The 20,532-nt window shown below is 37.6% G+C and overlaps 3 protein-coding genes across 3 annotated transcripts; all 3 read right to left on the bottom strand.

Moving 5' to 3' along the window:
• Positions 1-951: 951 nt before the first annotated feature.
• LOC137934074 (probable leucine-rich repeat receptor-like protein kinase IMK3) lies at positions 952-4,554 on the bottom strand. Its single transcript, XM_068778291.1, has 2 exons — positions 2,454-4,554; positions 952-1,819 (listed from the first exon to the last, which is right to left on the bottom strand). The coding sequence occupies exons 1-2, from the start codon at positions 4,408-4,410 to the stop codon at positions 1,206-1,208; spliced, it is 2,571 nt and encodes an 856-aa protein (XP_068634392.1). The 5' UTR covers positions 4,411-4,554; the 3' UTR covers positions 952-1,205.
• Positions 4,555-8,762: 4,208 nt separating this feature from the next.
• LOC137940441 (proteasome subunit beta type-5-like) lies at positions 8,763-15,117 on the bottom strand. The gene is made up of 9 exons (XM_068785509.1): positions 15,026-15,117; positions 13,543-13,666; positions 13,292-13,421; positions 10,400-10,506; positions 9,887-10,021; positions 9,703-9,806; positions 9,516-9,616; positions 9,262-9,390; positions 8,763-9,003 (listed from the first exon to the last, which is right to left on the bottom strand). The coding sequence occupies exons 2-8, from the start codon at positions 13,654-13,656 to the stop codon at positions 9,266-9,268; spliced, it is 816 nt and encodes a 271-aa protein (XP_068641610.1). The 5' UTR covers positions 13,657-13,666; positions 15,026-15,117; the 3' UTR covers positions 8,763-9,003; positions 9,262-9,265.
• A 1,444-nt stretch (positions 15,118-16,561) lies between these two features.
• Positions 16,562-18,214, bottom strand: LOC137939838 (uncharacterized). The gene is made up of 2 exons (XM_068784879.1): positions 17,361-18,214; positions 16,562-17,269 (listed from the first exon to the last, which is right to left on the bottom strand). Exons 1-2 carry the CDS (start codon positions 18,212-18,214, stop codon positions 16,627-16,629), a joined length of 1,497 nt encoding a protein of 498 aa, XP_068640980.1. The 3' UTR covers positions 16,562-16,626.
• Between the last annotated feature and the right edge of the window lie 2,318 nt (positions 18,215-20,532).

Genomic DNA, 20,532 nt, shown 5'->3' on the forward strand with positions numbered 1-20,532 from the left:
AATTTCTGTATTTTTTTATTATTAAAGTTGGACAAAAATCAGTCTTCGGCCAATTAAACTATCTAAATATTTCAGATAAGTGAGCTGAAGTTCTTCAACAAAATCAATTTGGGGTATGTGATCTCAAATTTAAAGTTTTGATAGTGATCTCAAATGGTTAACACTCACCCCAATAACAATCTCCAATGCGTTTGTAGTGAAATTTTTGGTCCTATAACTTGATGACAATAGTGATTTAATCAAATTGAACCCAAATGAAAAACATTTTTTGTCCTAAAAATACACTATCCCTAGTCAACGCAATATATTGACCTTTATTTCATTAAGGGTAGTTTGGGAATTTTATACTTGTATTTTGGTTACCCTAATTTTCTCTTAACTGTTATTAGGGTTATTGCCGATCATGAGTTGTGAGAAAGGTTAAAGAAAAATACAGAGAGAATGGTGTGTGCGATTTTCTCTTGTAAACTTCTTCATCATAGTGAATGATTGCAGCAGCAGAAGGACAAGACATAGTCTCTCACCTTGAGGCTAACATGTATAAATATTGCGTGCTTCATTATTTTTCTTTTTGTGATTATTATTTCTTTCGATAGTATTGAATTAGGGTGTCTAATTCCTAACATCCCGAACCTGTAAAATTTTTACAATAAAATCTCATATGATCTAAGAAGAAAAAGTCTTGTCAAATTACACTTTTTAAGGGATGTCTGCCATTTCACTTCTATCAAGCGTTAAGTAACAATGGGGTTTTAACATTTTACCAGTCAAGTCATGTTTCTGTGAGAGTAGATGTGCATCACAACCGGTTTGTAAAATTGCCCAAGATTTTAGCTGGCTTTCGGTTTCTTTCTCAAAGAGGGGAGATGACTTCTTCATCGTTAATCTCCTCGTTTAATGGCATCCACTGTCTCAAATATTAACTCCAACGCACACCAAGAGACAACAATCACCATAACTAACACTAAAATAGATTAAAAGAATAGTAAGGATATTTCCTCTGTTCTTATTGTATCTTAAACCACTGCTAAAAGTGCAGAATTGGTCTACTTCTAAAGCAACCCTTCCTGTTCCATACTGAAGGCAAAATATATTTACATATAATAAGAAAGTACTCTGCAACTGGAAAACCAACAAATGAAATTCAAGAATAAAAGAATGGAATTGTTCCTCCTACTGCTGAAGCAAACAAGAACTGATACCCATCATTCAGCTGGTGTAGTGGTCACCGCTCCATCATTGCCTGATTCCACTGCAAGTTCTGGTTTTATCTCCTCAAGCTGGTGCAGGACTTGCTCAATCTCTGGCCTTGCTGCTGGTGAAGGGTCCACACAGTGCAAAGCTAACTTCAGAGTGTTCAGCAATTCATCCCCGGTTGTGGAGGCATCCCTCATGAGTTCCAAATCGAACACTTCGTTAGTCCACTCTTCTTTGACAATAGAAGCTACCCACTGTGGTAAATCCACTCCATTCATAGCCTCGCCGGGTGATTTCCCTGTCAAAAGCTCTAGTATGATCACACCAAGGCTGTAGATGTCGGTCTTTGTGCTGGCTTTTTTGAGCTTTGAGAGTTCAGGTGCCCTGTATCCCAGGGCCCCAGCAGTTGCAATCACGTTTGAATTGGCAGCTGTTGTCATAAGGCGTGACAGGCCAAAATCTGCTATCTTGGCATTGTTGTTCTCATCCAACAGGATGTTGCCTGAAGTCAAGTTCCCATGGATGATGTTCTCTTGGGTATGGAGGTAGTGAAGTCCTCTTGCTGTGCCCATTGCAATTTTCATCCTTGTTGCCCAATCAATGGGGGTGTCCGGCCCACGAGCTTGAGTCAAGAAATACAATTATCAGAATCCCGAGTTATAAATATGAAAAAAATGGACAAGTAGAGAAAATAAGTCAACACTATCAGCATGTCATATAATTTCCAGTTGAATGATTTTCAGAATTCTTGAAGTTTGGCTGAAATGCATCTCAGAAACAGTGGATGCATCAGACGAGAGGTTAAAATATTTTAAAAATAGGGCCAAAGTAGAGAAACGAGTTTACTCTTAATGGGCAGAAATGAATCTCTTTCAGAATTCTTTAGTTTTAGTGAGTTGCATCCAGCAATTTTTGATCGAGAACAACACAACAAGCAAAGAAGGTTCAGATTTTCAGAGATGATATAATGAAAATCATGGACAAGTAGTGAAAAACAGTTTAGAATCTGTTAGTAGCAGCTTAAGATGCAATTTTTCTCTCGGATTGAAGAGTATTACATTCAGAATCCTTCTAGTTCAAGTATCATGAATCTTTCTCACAAAGGCTATCAAGCATGAAATTTAACAATAAAAGCAGCAGGTATGATGGTAGAAGGAGATCTTAGACAAATCATTAAAAGAAAAATGCCTCTTCCAGATATTCCAGATAAGCAAAAATTAAAAACAAGCAGGGACAGTTCAGTTCAGTTTAGTTACCATGGAGGAAAGATGCAAGACTTCCTTTTGGAATGAAATCAAAGACCAGAAGCTTCTCTCCTTTTGGACCCAAATAATAAGCTCTAAGAGCCAGTAAATTCGGATGCCTGATCTTCCCTAGGGCATTAACTTCAGTTTCAAACTCTCTCTGGCTCTTTGCAATCTTCTCCCTGAGTCTCTTCACAGCAACTTGACTCCCATCCTCCAAAGTTGCCTTATAAACTGTTCCATAAGTACTTTTCCCCATAATTTCAGCAGTTGCACAAAGAAGATCATCTGCTGTGAATACCAACTGCCCATCAAAATGCACCAACTTTCCCCCAGCCTCGCCCCCTGATTCTACTTCTGTTCCCATTGCAGGGCCTCCCTTATCACCTCTTGTTGCTGCGGCACCTGTGGCTGGCTTGCCCTTCTTGGTTCCGCTAGCCCTTTTTCTGATTAGACAACATAATAAAATGCAGCACAACACAAGTAACAGGCCGAGGAGAGCCCCAGCAGCTATAAGAATTATATCTTTGGTGCTCAGTTTTCGACCTCGAGACTTCCTTGATGGAGGTGGGGGAGAAGGACATGGGACTGAAACACTATAACCACAGAGCTGAAGGTTTCCTCTAAACGAACTGGAATTGAACTTCTCCGTCAAAAGGAGAGGAACAGGACCAGAGAGATCGTTGCTGGAAACGTTTAAAAACACCAGGTTAGGTATTTCAGCCAGAGACTCTGGGATGGTCCCATTGAGATCGTTTACGGATAAATCCAATTGAGACAACCCAGATATATTTCCGAGCGTTGATGGAATGTGGCCTTGGAATAGGTTTCCTTTCAGTATTAAAACTGAGAGATTTTGAAGCCTATTAACTGAGTCAGGGATTTGGCTATCTAGCCGGTTGTTTTCAAGATTTAAAGAAACCAACGAAGAGAGATTGCAAAGCGCTGATGGAAAATTTCCATGAAGATCATTATTTGAAAAATCAAGCGAACGAAGCTTTGGTAAGAGCCCAATCTCATCAGGTATGGTACTATTGATGCGATTATTACTTAGAGAGATGCCCAGAAGATTTTGCAACCGGCTCAGAGAAGCGGGAAGTTTTCCGGAGATGAGGTTGTGATCAAGAAGCAAAGATTGAAGTTGGTAAGGGTTCTTCCCGGTTTGGCCACCCCATGTATCAGGGATTGAAGCTGAGAGATTGTTATATCGAAGATCGACAAACGTAACTGAAACCGAATGCGTGAGACTCACCGGGAGTGGACCAGAAAGGCTGTTGAAGCTAAGATTGAGTCTATAAAGCTTAGTCGAGTTAAATAGACTACTGGGAACGGAACCAGTGAGCATATTTTTGCTAAGATCTAGGGTCTGAAGGGAGGGACCGTTACCGAGTGATGGCGGAATCTGTCCGGTGAGTCGGTTATTGAAGATATGAACGCCTCTGAGGTTAGGAAGAAACCCGAGAGATGTGGGAATCATTCCTTCAATGTCGTTGTCATGGAGGCTAAGCTTCCGAAGTGCAGGCAGTTGGCCAATCTTCTCGGAGATTCGTCCGCCAAGTCGCCTCCATGGAAGCTGAATTGCAATGACCTGGCCTTTAACACATTTGATACCGACCCATCCGCCGGAGCAGGCCGTGAGACCTGAGTCGTTCCAGCTCCTTAAAACACCTCTCGGGTCGGAAAACGAATGCCTGATAGCTTGCAAAGCTTGATAATCCGATTGGGTCACGATAATACCGTCCCATTCACTTGACACAGCCCCAGCGAAGAGTACTAGCAGCAGAAGTAGCGAGACCATGCAGTGCGACATCAGCAACAGACTCGGCTTTCCACTAAGCATCCATTTATCCTTTCTTCTGTGAGCTACCCAGTTCTGTCTGCTTTCATTGTGATCTGCTAAAAGAATACTTGGAAGTGGCAAGTATTCAAGGGAATGATTGCAACGGCGACGAGCCTCCGCCATAGACATCAAATATTGCTTGAAAAACCAAGAAGCAGAAGCAATCAAGCTTCCTGTTTCTCGTCTTACGAACTAATTCTCAGCTTCAATCCTTTTCAAGTAAGAAATGTCAGGGAGGAGGAGGGAGGGGGGAGGAAGAGGGTCACTCCACGAAATGGGGAGAAAATGGGGGAGGTAATAGAGACGAGCTAGGGTTTTGTAGCATCATCGGAAGAATCTAAGTGGGTAGAGAGAGAAAGAGACAGTGGAAGAATCTTGTTTTTGGGAGAGAAAATCGGTGAGAGGCAGGTGGGTTTGCTCAGAGGGGTGCCTAACGGCTAGTTTTTTTCGAAGAGTGGGTTGGAAAACATGGCTTCTCCTCTCAGAACCAGACGCGCCTCTCCAACGGCTAGTTTTTGCGGAACCCACCCTGTCAAATGACGAGAAAACCTCAGACGTAAAAGAAAATTACATCTGTACCCCAATTTTTGTCTTTTCCTTGTACGTCCTACGAGGATTTGACGTGTCAAAAAATACCCAAAAGTGGACAAAATTTAACAGGTGACGGTAGCAGGATCCGAACCGTCCAGTGTTGGGGACCACATGATCTAAGTTGTGAAGGTACATCGAATGAAAACGACTTAGGATAGGGACATTCGAGAGGCATCCGGTGGTCCTCATGGATTTGCCTTTCAACTGACCAACCCGGTGAGTCAACCCGTAACCTAGGTAAAGGCTGAGTCTAATTGAACCCATAAAACGTTGTTGGTTCTTCTCTATCAAAATGGCCCATCACAAATCCCACATGCCATTATTCAAAAACCCATGAGAAAACCACATAAACTTGCTTAAAAGTTGTAAAAAATAGGGGTGATAGTGTTAGCCATTTACTTAATTTTATTTACCATTTTATTAAATAGAATAAAAGTGGAATTAAAAATTTTTACCCAATCGGTCGTTCATATAATTGTCCTAATTACCGGTTCTGTTTATTAAATCGAACAAAGATGAATAAGGATTATTCTGTATCTAATTAACTGATTATCTGATTATATATGTTACGAAACATTAGTGGCATATCTTGAAATTATATAGATGAATGACACTGCTTTTAATTTCATAGGACTTTAATTCCCACTTTTCTTTCACTTGTAATAGGGTTTCTGACCCTCATCTATAAATTTGAATTAAGGGGGAAAGGCTAAAAAAAGAGTTATGCTTCCCTTGATGTCCTTCAAATTGAAATTCCAAATCTCTCTATTTTTTTTTCCCTTTTTTGAGCCCTATATGAAGGCTAGAATCTAAATTTTCGAATTGTTGATCATATGGCTTCAAAAGTGTGTTAAATCGATGCCATATATTCCCATCCATGATTTCAAAAATTCCACTTGTGAATTTAGATAAGAATCGATAGTTTTTTTACGAGTGTTTTTATCAATTTTGAGTCATCAAACCCTAAGTTATGATTTCAAGTTCACGACCGAATGAAAGGTTGTTGTTTTTTAAGAGTTTGAATCATCCAAGGATTCTGAATTTTTTCATAGGGTCTAATGTAGCCTACAACATTGAAAATTTGGGACAATTGTTCTAGAATTTATTCTACTCCTTATAGCCTTCAAAAGGTTTATGATATTTTCATGAGATATGTAAGACAAAACATGGAGATAATATTAATGAATACTTTTCTTGATTCAAAAGGGTTGCTATAAGAGTAAAAAATTACTCAATCATATTCAATTGAATTGCCACTCAAGAGAATCAAAGAGAATTTTGTCTCAGTAATATGCTTGGCAAATTTACAATTGATGTTTATGTGCATACTTTTGGTCCCCGCCAAAGTAAATTTAGTCCCAGAGCAATCAAATGAATTTTTCTAGGTTATTCAGAAAACTAAAAGGGGTGTGTCTATTACTCCCCTAACTTGTGAAAAATCTTTGTTTTTGCTGAAATTACATTCTTTGACGTTCAACCATATTTTTCAATTAGTTCCACTCTTGGTTTTCCATCTTCTCAGTGAATCATACTCTTCCACAAGAGGAAGTACCATTAGAACCTGCGACTTCTCTCTCTCCTATTGTTGATCACTCAACTGTGGAGTCTCCAGATGTTTCTAAGGTGCAATCTCATCCTCCTTCTCATGTTGTGTATGGACCTCCTTATGACACTAGACCTATTACCCTTTTTAAAGAACCTCGTTCATGCACATCTCACCCTATTCCAAATTTTATATCTTTGAGCGAATGTATTTATGAGATAGAACATGATTAAAGTGTTTGAGGCTTTTGTTAGCAGATAAGAGTACTCCCCATTAGCTGACCCATGGAAGCTAGCCAAAAAGGTAGAAGGAATGAGAAACAAGGTTGGTTGACTGGACAAATCTCAATTGGAAGAGATAAGAGAGAAAAGTTTTGGTAAGTGGTTGTTCAACCCATTGACTGAACACCTTAAAGAAAAGAGATAGAAGCAACTTGGGAAGGTCAACCGATCAAGCCTAGTTGACTAAATGACTTGGTTGAAGTAAGAAATGTGGAAATGCTCTCAAATTTAATTTGACCAACATAATTCACTAGAAACTGTAAGTCATCTAACATTGTGTTTAGTAGCTCAAATCGTGACTTGTAAGTCACTAGAAATTGTAACAAATACAATCCCATGCAGCAACATACCAAAATCCTTATTCTAAAGAGTCAAACCAAACTAAGGAGATTATTACATTAGAAGGGCAGGGCAACATTTATATTTTTTTGCACATAAAAAGAGGGGATAGGGATATGATGGATCTCTTAGTCCCACATGGAGGGGCTTGCTATTGAGCATGGGGGATAGGAAAAGAACTTGGGAGTGAGTTAGCAATTCATCGGATTGTGAACCACTATAAAAATCTTGGTGTATTATTGGTTAATTGAATTATTGAACTTGATTAATGTTTGAGTTGGCCATAAATATTTAATAAATCTATTCACAAAAGTTTGAACTACTATAAAAAACTATTCCAATGACTTGATTAAGATCAAAGGATCCTTTTATCATTTGCAATCCTAGAATTTCTCCTAAAATCCCACTTATAATCAAAAGATTTAATTACCCCTTAAGAACTAAGAACAATCGCCACTCTAACGATCCCATTCCATTGTTAATGTGGGATTATCTTAAGTTTCCATTGAAACATAAAATGATGGAAAAGTCATCTTCCCTTTGACCAATTTTCTCATTGAAAAAAAATTCTCTTTAGCAAATGTTTTCTTACATACAATGAGAAAGTTAATTATTGTACTTATACTAAAAATAAATTTTTAATAAAAAATAGGTTGAAGCAAGAGATGAGTGACCAAGAACCACTTTAGTTCTTATTAGTTTATTTTTCCCGGTATATTTCTATTGGAGTGAGAGGAACCTCTTTTTTCCATCCTTTTTAACATTTTGAAAGGAAAGAGAGTTTGAAAAAAAATCCATCCTAAAAAATAGTAAAATATAAGAAATATTTGGGTAAAATGGGAAAATGTAATCTTCTCTAGGACTCTATCGATTGGATCCTCCTTAATTACATTAAAACTCATGCTAAAAACATTCATATTTTATTTTATTACTATAATATCCATAAAGTAATATCTTTTTGTATAAGAAAATAAATAAAATGGACTCTTAAGGCTTAATCATAACATATCAAATTTATTAATCTAAAACAACCCACTTCATGTTTTTCAAAGTTTTGAACTTCAGGCTAATTTGGCTGTGTAAACCTTCTCAAGTCAATAGCCCTAGACAGTCCAAAACCTGTTAGGAGATAAAAGTAACCAAGCAAACTTTCAAGGATCACTTTCATCCCACATTATTTTTCTATTGACCTACTCACGGTCATTTTTTTGGAACTCTTAAAGCCGTTCATTTTCTATTCTAAACATCCCTAGAAGAAAAAATGCATGCAAATTGCAATTGCATAAGCCTCCATTTATCTGTCTTTCATTGAGAAGAGAACTCAGGCTCGCCAATTTCAAACTTATTGTAATCATATTGACAATGCACGGCTGCACGGCTGATCTAATACCAAAAATTATTTAGTGCAAAATATACGAAACAAATGGCTAAAATAGCCATTGATCGGATGATTAAGATAACTGTTGATTATGATCAGCTAAAATACCATTTAGTATGTTTCGTACCAAATGACTTTTCGTATTGGATCAACCCTCATTACCAATGAACTCGTACCAACTTACCGAGTAAAGAGAAGCTCGATGTGGTTTGGGTAACTCAACCGATGAGCCAACCCATTTCTTAAAATGAATACCTGTCAAGAAACAGATAGCTTAACAGGTTGGCTGTCAAACCATTAACACTCCTACTTGTATCCATCACTATCACCACTCTCGAACAACAATCACTTGTGTCCATCATCCAATCCACGGGATATACTTTCGAAGTGCCCAATTCGTGAGATATGATGGCTATCATTCTACATTCTCCTCCACCCAGAGTATATCAGGTAAAACAACGAAAATGATTCTTTTGCCGTCCATAAAAGAAATTGTGTATCAGAACAACAAGGTCTAACTGGTAAATGTTTGTATGCAATGCGAAGAATGCTATGACAGTGCCCTTGTTCTTTCCGTTCTTGGTCAATTCCTGCAAAACATGCTCGTTTCAATTTTTTAACCAATGGAATGAAGATAAACATGTGAATTTTAATCTTGATACTTCCAGATTATATTTTATACTTTTTCTTTGGTACAAAATTTGAAAATGAAACTTTGGAACCTGTGATTTTAAGGTATGGAAGAAAATTTCTTATCATCAACCACAGGTCCAAGAACTCTGCAAACTGAAAGGCGGATAAAATAAAAAAACATCACTGATAATTAATGAGAAGGGATAGATACTAACCTTCTCATGAAGATGCTACTTCAGTCATTTCCTGTTCGACACTTGGAACAACTGGGTAATATTTGTAATGAAGTTCTCCAACATCATCCCCAGAAAGCTTTTTCCATCCATTGGGCCCAACATAATAAACTAAAAAAATGCACTTCATGGGTTAAACTTCAGGAACCAGATTCATATGCAAATCTGTAGATTTTGAGTGGCGGGGAGGGGAGGGGAGAAGGAGTGAGAGAGAGAGAGAGAGAGAGAGAGCTTACCACTTGCAACTCCACCACTAGCTCCATCTCGAAATGTTGCATGATAAATTGATCTGCGAGCCAATTCTGCAGCTTCCTCAATTGACATGTCATAACGATACCTAATACAACAATAAATTCAATTTAAAAGCAAAAATGGGCCATAAAATGCAAGAGAAATCAAAGTTGGCCAAGCAAAATTTCTAACCCATTATCTAAAACTCCATATGCATAAGGGGAACCGGATCCCACAGAGAAACGTGCTCCCTTCAATCTTCCACCTTCACTATCCACATAATACAAACCAGGACCCTGAAATGTACAAGAGAAAACAAATATAACAAACAGTTCAAGATGCCAATGCAAAATTACTAATTATGACAGAAAGATACCGTTTCATCCCATCCAGCAATCATGGTTCCAACTGAAAGACCCATTCCACGGTATGAGTAAAGAATATTGGCCAGTAGTTTTGAAGCACCAGTAACGGAAATCCTTCGCTTGTTAGCAAGCTCATGCAGACGACACTGAGGACCAATGAAACTTTGTCAGCCTATTAAAATTCTATGAAAATTCTCCTTTAGCATGAACAAGCTACAACAACAAAGAATTGGGAGCCATAAATTCATCCTTCATAAATCCTCCAGCGGAGGGATTTGGATGAACCCCTACATAAGACACTATGGAACATGTACTTGTTTTCTCTACTCCAAAGACTAGCCTGAAACTAGTAACTTAGAGTCCAAGGAATGATTTTTCCTTTCAGGCATAAAAAGAGTGAGTCTTTCCCATATTACCATACAGAGGTAAGTCATGTTAAGTGCAATAGATTAACTTTTCACTATTTGCTGTGCAATCAAATCATCATGAAAAAAGTGAAAAATATAAATAGATAAGATAGATACCTTTATGCCCAAATTTCTGTGCCAAAACTGGCAATCAGCCGCTCCTCCGGCCATTGTACCAAGCATATAAGGGTTGATTTCAATAATTTTCTTCACAGATTGGGATGCTGGAAATACAACAAAAAAGTCAAACAAGAAGCATAGCCACATAACTATTTAGTATCTAAAGTGTCAAGGAAAGTGGGGTTTTTTTTTTCTTAATGTTTGGACAACAGTGAGGAACTCTCACAAGAGGGATATATGACAAACAGCCACCACAAACTCCACAACAAATAGGACACTTTTTACACCATATAGTATTAAAATTTCCCAATCTTTCTATCTGTCACAGCCATAATTAAACATTCCCCTCCAGTCTCTTGCACTCAAAACATGCTTTGGCCATATGATAATCAGTTGGCAAAATGGAAGGATGTCTTTCCTCAAAGACCTTGAATAGCACAAGGAATTTTCACAAATGTATGGAGGAATCATAAAAACTACCTCAAAGTCCATAATACAGCATATTCACCATATTATACCACTTCCTCATTGTTCTATATTCCACAGAGATAATTGATATTCTGCTCCAGTCATCTTCAGTCTCCCAAATATATTTGTACAGACTGGGCCCTTATTATCTGTTAGCAAGTTGATGAAATGGCTTCAAAGATTTACCTATTCTCTTTTGCATGATTAGTGAACATAAATCTAGAGAAGAGGTAAGAGAAGGGAAGAAGGTATACAAGATATAGGGAAAACTAGTGTGGGAAGAGAATAGAGAAGGATAAAGGAAGTGCAAGGGCTGGATTAAGAAAGAGAGAATCAGACGTTTGGGGAAAATGAGTAGCTAAATTGAGGGAAGAAGAGTTGAGAAGAGGGGAAGAGATTAAGCTCTTAAAGGAAGAAGAGATGAGGGAAGAAGGTTAGGTTTAGGGGATGAGTAGGAGGAAAGAGTAGGAAGAGAGAGTAGAGAGAGAACATCTAAGGGAAGAGGAGAGGGACCATGTCTTTTAGAGAGGGGAAGGGAGATTTGGGTAAGAGAGATGTGTAGGGACAGAGGAGGAGAATAGAGAGAGAAATTTGCAATAAGCTTTGGCTTGGCTCCTTTGTTCAGCCTAGCCTCCTCTAGGGCAAGAGAGACGTTGTAGGGACAGAGGAGGAGAATAGAGAGAGAAATTTGCAATAAGCTTTGGCTTGGCTCCTTTGTTCAGCCTCGCCTCCTCTATTTATAGTTTTTTCTAAAGGAAACTTGTACTTTATTTAGAATTTCCCATTACATCAATCAAGGAAATCAACTAAAATAATTTTAAGAAATTGAAAGAGATTGCTACATTGACAAAGATACCATCTCTAGAAAATAATACAAGAGATAGAAATTCAAGATTACTTTTCACTTGCTTTGACCAACTATAGAAATCCCATTCTTGCACTTGAGTTGGCGCCCCCATGTAAATTTGGCAAAAAATTTCCTCTAAGGCCCATACCCCTCTTTCTTCTAGCTTGGTGCCTCCTTCTACTTTCTACTTTCTCTTTTTTGTTTGGTGTTCTTCCATGTGTCTAATTTCTGTTTTTCTCTTCTTTTCTTCTTTTTGGTTCTTTTGGGAAATTACTGAGTATTCTATCAAAATACTACTTGTCTCACTACCCTTTATGTCTAAGAGGTAAGTTGTGGGAGTATGTTTGCACAAAGAGATATTATCTAGCTAGAGAGAACAAGAAGGCTTTCAGAGACGTGTTAAATCCCTAAGCTTGATGTTTAGATAAATTTGGTCTGAACAAAATTTGATCACTCTCACACAAAAAAGGTGGTAAAGTTTCCAATTCCAACTCCTATATATGTCTTTTTATTAAAACTGACAGCTTTTACTAAAGAAAGGGGTGGGAGAACAAGTGAGGCTCCAAAACAAGAAATAACAAAGGAGGCTCATGTTCCCGGGACCTGTGGAGTGGCAAAACTATACATTATTTGTCTTACTCTTGGAAATCTGGTTTTACTGTATGCCATAAAAGCAGAAGAAAAGGCTCACCAAGCATGCCTTTCTGCCATTGCTTTTCTACATCCCTTAATCATTGAAGTGATATAAACTAGTGTTGACAGCAGGATGGTAAAGTCTAATGAAATTGTAGACATTTGAAAAACTCTTGACAATAAAGTACTTTCCTTTAGAAAGAGAAGCTAATCAGCTTGATCTCTAGTCAAGAAGAAATCCATTGGAAATGCCCTAGTTCATCCACAAACCCTAATACATCAATTCTGTCCTCTGTTGTTCATGTTTTCATCATGACATGTTTCTTATCCCTCAGGACATCACTACTCAGGTGCCCTTTTGAAAACAATATGTTGAAAAAACAGGAATGGGTCATTTCAAAAAAAAAAAAAAAAACAAGAATGTCATTTTGGTCATTTTACCTTGTTGTTATTTATATTTCTTGATGTAATCTTAATCTACATGTCAAACTATGTCTATGGACAAAATTTCATGTAAAGGGGACACGTAGAATAGGAGATATAAAGAATTACGGTTTTTACTTAAAGTAGGGGCAATGTTGTAAATTATATTCAACTCACTCAACCCTAAGCTATAAATAGAAGTTGGGGGACGTCCAGGTCCCCCATCTCAGTTTCGTTCTCAATTTTCTCTTCTCCACTTTCTCTCCCTCTCATTCTCTCTCTTCAATCTTCTTTCTTCCTACTTTTTACACAATAACAATATGGTACCAATCAAAATGAAGAAAAGAAGTCTTCACATAAAATACAGAAAGTTCAAGCTGGAAAAAAAATCACAAGTAAAAACACACTTCCAAGTTCAATCAATGTCACATGAGCCTAAAATGCCAAAGACTCTGAAATAGACAAAAGTATAAGCACCACCAATTGGTGTTCTAAATAAAAATAGTTAAAGAGATTACAGATATATCCGCCCATGCTAGCTCGAGAATCAGCAGCTACAATCACTCCTTCCTTGAAAATGAAAGCAAGTGTTGTAGTTCCCTTTGCTGGTTTCACCATTTGGACAGCTTTCTTCTGAAAGTCATCAAACTGGTGGAGAAAAAGAAAAAAGGTGTCTCACTTTGTGCGAAAAGGCAAGTCAAACTCAAGGAGATCCTTCCCAGCAGAAATACATGAATATCGAGAAAAATCAACCAGGTTTTGAACTCACATTAGCAGTTTCAGGAAATTGAAATGATGGAACAGATGAAAGTGCTCCACAAAGATCTCCATTTGCCTCATGGAACGGAGAAAATGTTTCAAGGCCACTTGTGTCAAGCTTCATCCTTATATACCTAGATAAGCAAGACGTAAAGAGTCATCTATCACCGAACCACAAAACCATGGCTTATTCTATGAAAATAAAAAAAGAGAAGCACAAAACCAAGATTGCAGCACAGGCCCGGTAAAACTTGGCATCTATAAAGAACATTGTCTCACCAATATCAAGCATGTAGCAGAATACCAAAATTAGCTTTCAGGAACATCTTGACCAACTGAACTCAATAATGAGATAGATATATACAAGCCAAAAGAATATAGTATAATGCACTATAGATTCCTTGTTTATGATTAGCTTATATTACAGTAATACCACAAAGCAAAAATCTCAGAGATGACTATTAACACATGTAATGGTAGCATAAAAGGTAAAAGAATGACAATACATTTTTTTTTTTTTTTTTTTTTTTGTGAAAAGCATTGCAAGACATGAAATATCTTAAGAACCAAAAATTTCTTATGAAAAAATAAATAAATCAGATTTGCGAGATAAATCTTTTCTCATGCATTTTAAAAACTAAAGAAATATAAAGCAAATATTATGAATTAAATCTGACATTTAGGTCAATACTTTATTATAGGTTATTAAGTTACCTAAAAAGTTATCAAAAGAGGACAGGAAGAGTAATAATCTGATTATAAAAGACCTCCTCAAACAAGACAAAGTTAAAAGCATAAGTCGAATCTGATAGAATGAGAACAGTAGAACGTATCAGTAGATTTAACCATTATTAGAGCTCAGACATACTGAAGGAAGTTCACAAGTTAGCAAGGGAAAAGTTAAAGTTTAAGGCTCCATGCCAAAATTCTGGCAGGTAAAAGATCTTTTTCAAGCCTAGCAAGCAACCATTGGGCAAACACCAATTTGCACCTGGAGACAAACACCCAGAAACCACGTCTATAATGCTAAAATTTCTGATAAACGAAAAAAGAAAAAAAGTAAACACAGCCAAGCACTCGACTAGAATATAAAAAAAGAAAGATGTCAGCAAGATGAAGCCTGCACTAGGATTTCCATTGCACGGAGAACTGAGACCTCAAAGAGAAGATGGAATCCCTGACTTACTGAATTTAACGATAGAAAATAAAAACACTAATTGCGATCCAGGGTGCAAGTTCTATACCAACATTCCCTTATTCTTAATAACATGCGTGGTAGTTAACTACCTCAAATAATTCGACGAAGACTGGCACAAGAAGCGCGACCGAACAACGACCGGTGATTTCAGCTGCGCACAAAACCTAAGGGAAACTACCAAAATGTAATTGGATGGACAAGGCCGGAGACCGGAGACCAGAGACCACGAGTAACGAACAACGGAGTGAAAGCGATCAAGGTTTTAGGAATGGGTAGAGTAAGATGTCCAACGTACCTTTGATGCGAGAAAGAAGAACCCCTGTCACGCGAAAGAGAGCTTCGACTGTCGACTTTCTCAGAACCTTGCGAGGAAAGAAACAGGGGAGTCTGAGCTCGCTGGTTTTTTTAAGACCGCCCTTGACACTATAGAAAACATTAAATACTTGGAAAAATATTTACCTCTATAATATATTTTTAATTTTTTAATAAAATATTATTTATTTAAAAATTTGTTAATCTAATTTTATTTATCTAAAGATATTATTGACCTTTTTTTTACTAAAATCCACTAAAAAAATTATTTTTTATCCCCTTTTTTAATAGAAACCAATAACAAATTTTACTAAATAAAAATTTCAAAAATAATCTTATGAAAATATTTATTTATTTTTAAAATTTTTATATCTAGAGATCTTGTTAACCTAATTTTATTATATTATTCACGAATAACCATATCCTTTATCTAAATATAGTACCTTTGATTTAAAAAGATTTAAATATAAATTATAATCAAACACAATCATTTCATTATGAAGATTATTTAGGTATTCAAATATATAATTAAATTATTTTTTTAATGTGAGAAAAAATTGAGTAATGGATTTTTTGGATATGAAAATTGTAATAATATTTTTTAATATTTTAACACCCATAAGGCTATTTGATATTTGGTGTTACACTCAATTGGGAAATAAATTTATATATATTTAATTCTTATCTTTTCTTTAAATAATTATATATAAATTATAGTATTATATAATTTTCCAATACTTATTGTTGAATTTATGGAAAAAAGAAAATATTTCATTGACTTCATTAACTTATTATAATCAGAGTACATGAACCTCTATTTATAATAGAGGAAGATAGTAGAGTCAAATTACAATAAAATTATCCTTGTCCCGATTACACCCAAACTCTAATACTTAAAGATAACTCCTAGTATAATTAAATAACTCAATATTGATAAAAGACAAACATAACTAAAACTAAAACTCTTCTTGGATATGACTATAAAATAAAGATGACTTTATGAGTTCTTCTTGATCTTCCAACTGACGTGATAAGGATGCCATCTCATGGTAATCATTGTGAGTCCTACTCCTTATGTGCTTGGGCCCATTTTGTGGGTTTTCCTTGGTCGTGTGACCTATCTTACAATACTCTTAGATATGTGGGCCTTTTTTGGTCGTGTAGACTTGGGCTTATCTTTCAACACTTACGAAGTTTTATTTTATGGTCTGCGTCAGACAAGTTCCATTGCTTGTTAACACAAAAGCAAACAAAAAATGCTTTTGCTCATATGAAGCTGTGGTTGTTTATGAAAACAGTCTAGACAGGCGAGAAGCAAACAATTGTACAAATCCAGATTCATTAGAAGAAATATATAACTACCGAAACTAGCATATAAGTGAAAAGGAACTGCTTCAGTTGAAATTGAACCACAATTTGTATTGATTTAGAGTAGTATTTATATACAATTATACAACAGAAATCACATAAACAGAAGCGTGATTCAGAGGAGGGAGAGGAGTCCAATTTTCATGGACGACTCAACTGATTAGTTGCTGAATAAGTAGAAGGAGTCGTGGCAAACTATGCAACACCTTCTTCCTGCTAAAGATTAACAAGAGGGAGATGAAGGATTTCGCTGAACTCAAGCCTCCTAGTCTCACTGTAGAAGGTTCTATGTTTATTAGGCCAATATGTTAACCAAATCCAGCCTTTAATCTCCCACTCCATTGTCTTCCCCGCTGCCTGTTTGTCCATTTTCCACAGCACGCTTTCACCATACTCATCCCCTGCAAAAACTATCCCCCCTTGCTTAGTAAAAGGGCGGTAGCCGCTTGCATAACGATCTCTGAACCAGGCCTTGGGTTGAAACAGAGCCATTTTTGGCGGCTTCGACGAAAACACCTCCCGGCCGTTGATACTATCATGAAGAAACCAACCCAAGTTCGCACTCAAGCCTTGCACCGATTGTTCGAACTTCCATGGTTTCAAGTTCATTGTCACGGTCTCTCCAGCCGTAAGTTTTAAGCCTAAAGACGTGGGGGGTTCAAATGAGCCTTCAATTGTCTTTTCCATGCCGATTTCACGGGTGGGATTGTCGGACGATTTGCTGACTGATATGGATAGCACATTAGTTTGAATGGTTGGAGTGATTTGCAGAGATACTCGAGATGGGAAATGCTTTTCCTCTGCTCCGCTTCCTCGTTCAGCCATCAGAGTTTCCGATGCTAAGGAAATCACATCACACCTATCAAAAGAAGCGCTAAGAATTTTGAGTAATAATGAACTGATTGGTATAATTCTGACTGTAATATATTGCGTTTTTCATATATAATTACCTGATGTTGTCGACGCTCACTACCACTTCCATCCAGTTGTCCCTGAAAATGGTTCTGTAACCCAACTGAACCACACCCTCCAGCTGCTGATACATCAGGGAGAAAAACAAGCGCTCGTCTGGAGCGGGGTTGCTCGATTTCTCCATCTCCATGGCGATGGTTGGGCAATACAGCTGAACTTTCCAGAGGCCCACAGTCGAAAGAGCAGATGAGAATAATCGCGAGGGAGTCTTAAACGAGTGATGTGATGCTTTTAACTCGATGATCCAATTCGTGATGGCAAGGTTTATCGACCTCATCCATTGCTCCTCTAGATTGGAACCCAGAACTCTCATGAGCAACTTCGATGCTTCCCTCGATTTCGCACCAGTAAGATGATGGTTTAGGCTGTTCATGCATCTGGATCTGAGATCCTGAGGAGCCTCATAGCTGCAAACAAGGAGGGATAAAGTGTAGAAGGCCAGATTGAACATGTTTTGGGGATCAGTGGCAGCTCTCAAGTTGTGGTGCCTAAGGTAGGTGATGTTCCTGTGAGGGGCATAATTGAGGACACCGATGATAAGGTTATGAAAGAGCTGGAAAATGGTGTCTTCATCTATGAGCTTTAAGGATTTGGACCCGAGCTTTAATGGCTTAGAAGTCCAAAGAGAGATTGGGAGATGGTAATCTGCATGAATGAAGAAAGTGAGATACGGGGTTGTGTTCTGAAGGTTTCTGTTGGCAGTGAATTTGAGAGATGAGTAGGGTGACACTGAGGAATAAATGCTTATGGACATGGAGTTTGATTGCCAGTCTGTGATTGGGGGAAGGTTGTAAATCCATGCCCATATATCTGGAAGGCAGGAAGAAGCCATGAAAGAAGACTACAAATCCTTCTTTTGTCTCTCTCTCTCTCTCTCTCTCTCTCTCTCTCTCTCTCTCCGTCTTCTTCCTCTAGAGCTCTTTATAAGCCAAAAGTTTGAGATCAGAGGGAATATAATTCGTCTTTCTGTAAAGTAGAGAGAGCCGAAAAGCAAGCAAATACTACCTGGGGCTAGAAGCTTAGAGGTGGTGTTCGATTCACTCCACAGTCTAGTTCTTTCCCCTTCGTACGAATTTTTGGTAGGAATTTGAGTCTAAATGATGCTTTTCTTCCATAGGTACGTCTTATCTCCATCTTTTTCCTACTAACTCAATTTTGAGACGATCTAACTTCAGTATTGTTGTGATTTTGCGTAAGAAATTGGGTATGAATGGAATCCATGAAAGTTTCTGAAGGTTGATTCTGCACGCACTCATGAAGAAAGTCATCCAACATATATGGCTAGCTTCTTTTTCTTGTTTTCTCCACTGTCTTTCTTAATTCCTTGAGAGTTCATATAGCACATGCATTGACAATCAATTCCAGAAACAGTAGAAGGACAAATTCCATCGTTTCGAAAAGATAATTGGACGCTTCCTTTGCTCTCTTTTTTCTTCCATTCTTCTGTATTGGAGATCGATCTGCTATGGATCTACCAAAAAACTGCCTGCTGTAAGTCTTAAACATGAATTTCTAATAACAATATGAAATTCATTATGAATTAAACGGAAGATAAATCGTACCTCCTTTCATACGCTTCAAATTCCTTCGCTCTGTTTTATCGGTGTTTCCGATCTCTGAGCACTCACGGCGATGGCACTGAACTGAAGGGGAGTGAGAGTGACGAGACAGGGGACCGAAAAACTATTCTTAACCGAAGCCAACCTCCCATCAAGGTTCATGGCTTCGTGTTACCGAGGGAGTTGCAATTGCCGGAAGTTGCAACTGCCAGAAATTTGAGACCACACGGTAGAGAAAACCGTTTCTCATAAAAACGGTTTACACCTGCGACATTGCATCCTTAACTATACTCGAGAAACTTCCCCTGGGGATTTTCTGCGATGATTTTTGCTGCATTTTTCTTTGGGCTGGCCAGCACAGCTCCTGGCTAGAGCTCGGCGAGCCAGCAGGCCTCCACGCCCGCCGGCCGTCACGAAGGTCACAGAATATAGGGTTTTTATTATTGGCGGAACTTCTCTTCGGTGCCCATTCATTCATCTTCCTAACCGGTTCTCATCCCTAAAAATTGGAAAACGAGACTCCAACTGATTTTTCTTTCAGCTGAGGGAGAATATTTTGGAAAAGACACGAATTTCATCAAACAATCAAATGTCTCTCACGAGTCAATTCCATTCAGTTCAAAGCTTGAAAATCTGCAAGAACTCCATTTATTTCTCCTGCCTGGAAGTCCGGAGAAAACAACCTTCCAACAATGAAATTCATGGTTCAAGGCAAGTGATCGAATTAAGAGGTTGGAAAATTTGAAGCCCACTCAAGACCTCAATAACACGAATTCCTGTAGAAGGTTGCTACTAAGAAGATAAGTAATTTAGAACAAAATTCCCAAGCAAAGATTTTTCATATGGATGGACTCTTGATTTGATTTTACTTTTCAATGCTCAACTAAGTTTTGGATGAATCCACAAAGTGACTTTAGGTGAAGTAGTTGAAATCAATTATTTTGATTTATAACCTTTGAGACCACCGAGATCACCAATATCAGAGATTAGGTTTGAAGTTCCTCAAGCTATGCTCAAAACACCTTGATGATGATGATGAAGAATCTCATCGATTCCTCTATTCACCTAGATTTTGATGATAACAAACATAAAAATTTGATTATTTTATTCTTAAATGGTTTGTGAATAGAAAAAAAAAAGTTGATTCTAAGCTGAGCTGGTAAATGAGTAGACTCCATATCATAGGAGTTGAGTACAAGTGCATGAAAAGATCAATCAAATTTTGAATTTCAATAACTACCATCTTAAGAAGCAAAATGAGTTAAGCTTATGACCAGAGGAGTCAAGTGCTCACCTTAGGAGTTGAACACACAAGTTGAAGGAGTCGAGCACAAATTCAAAAGGCAAGAAAAAGAATTTAAAAAGCTATTATAGATAATATCTAGAAAGGCAAGGAGTTGAGCACTTCATAAGGAGTCAAACATAGAAGCCTGAATTTGAACCCAAGGAAGACTCATGCTCAGAGAACAGGAGTAGACCCCAAAGTGAAGGAGTCGGCCCCATACAACGAAGGTCAAAACAAAGGAGTCGAACTTGAGATACAACAAGTTTTGAATGAATTAAGGAGTCAATCATTGACGAAAAAATCAAC

The sequence above is a fragment of the Aristolochia californica genome, unplaced genomic scaffold (assembly GCF_029961685.1).
Source record: "Aristolochia californica isolate CCGP_79_NKW_82.1479 unplaced genomic scaffold, dmAriCali1.0.hap1 SCAF_10, whole genome shotgun sequence".
NCBI lineage: Eukaryota > Viridiplantae > Streptophyta > Magnoliopsida > Piperales > Aristolochiaceae > Aristolochia > Aristolochia californica.

Bases quoted from the DNA above. Each gene is read 5' to 3' on its own strand.
- LOC137939838 (XM_068784879.1), bottom strand. From the start codon at position 18,214: ATGGCTTCTTCCTGCCTTCCAGATATATGGGCATGGATTTACAACCTT. The intron at 17,270-17,360 runs GTAATTATATAT...TTCTTTTGATAG, and splicing joins GTGAGCGTCGACAACATCAG to GTGTGATGTGATTTCCTTAG.
- LOC137934074 (XM_068778291.1), bottom strand. From the start codon at position 4,410: ATGTCTATGGCGGAGGCTCGTCGCCGTTGCAATCATTCCCTTGAATAC. The intron at 1,820-2,453 runs GTAACTAAACTG...TCTTGACTCAAG, and splicing joins TCTTGCATCTTTCCTCCATG to CTCGTGGGCCGGACACCCCC.
- LOC137940441 (XM_068785509.1), bottom strand. From the start codon at position 13,656: ATGAAGCTTGACACAAGTGGCCTTGAAACATTTTCTCCGTTCCATGAG. The intron at 9,617-9,702 runs GTTAGAAATTTT...TTGTTGTATTAG, and splicing joins TATGGAGTTTTAGATAATGG to GTATCGTTATGACATGTCAA. The intron at 9,391-9,515 runs GTAAGCTCTCTC...GCATTTTTTTAG, and splicing joins TAGTGGTGGAGTTGCAAGTG to TTTATTATGTTGGGCCCAAT.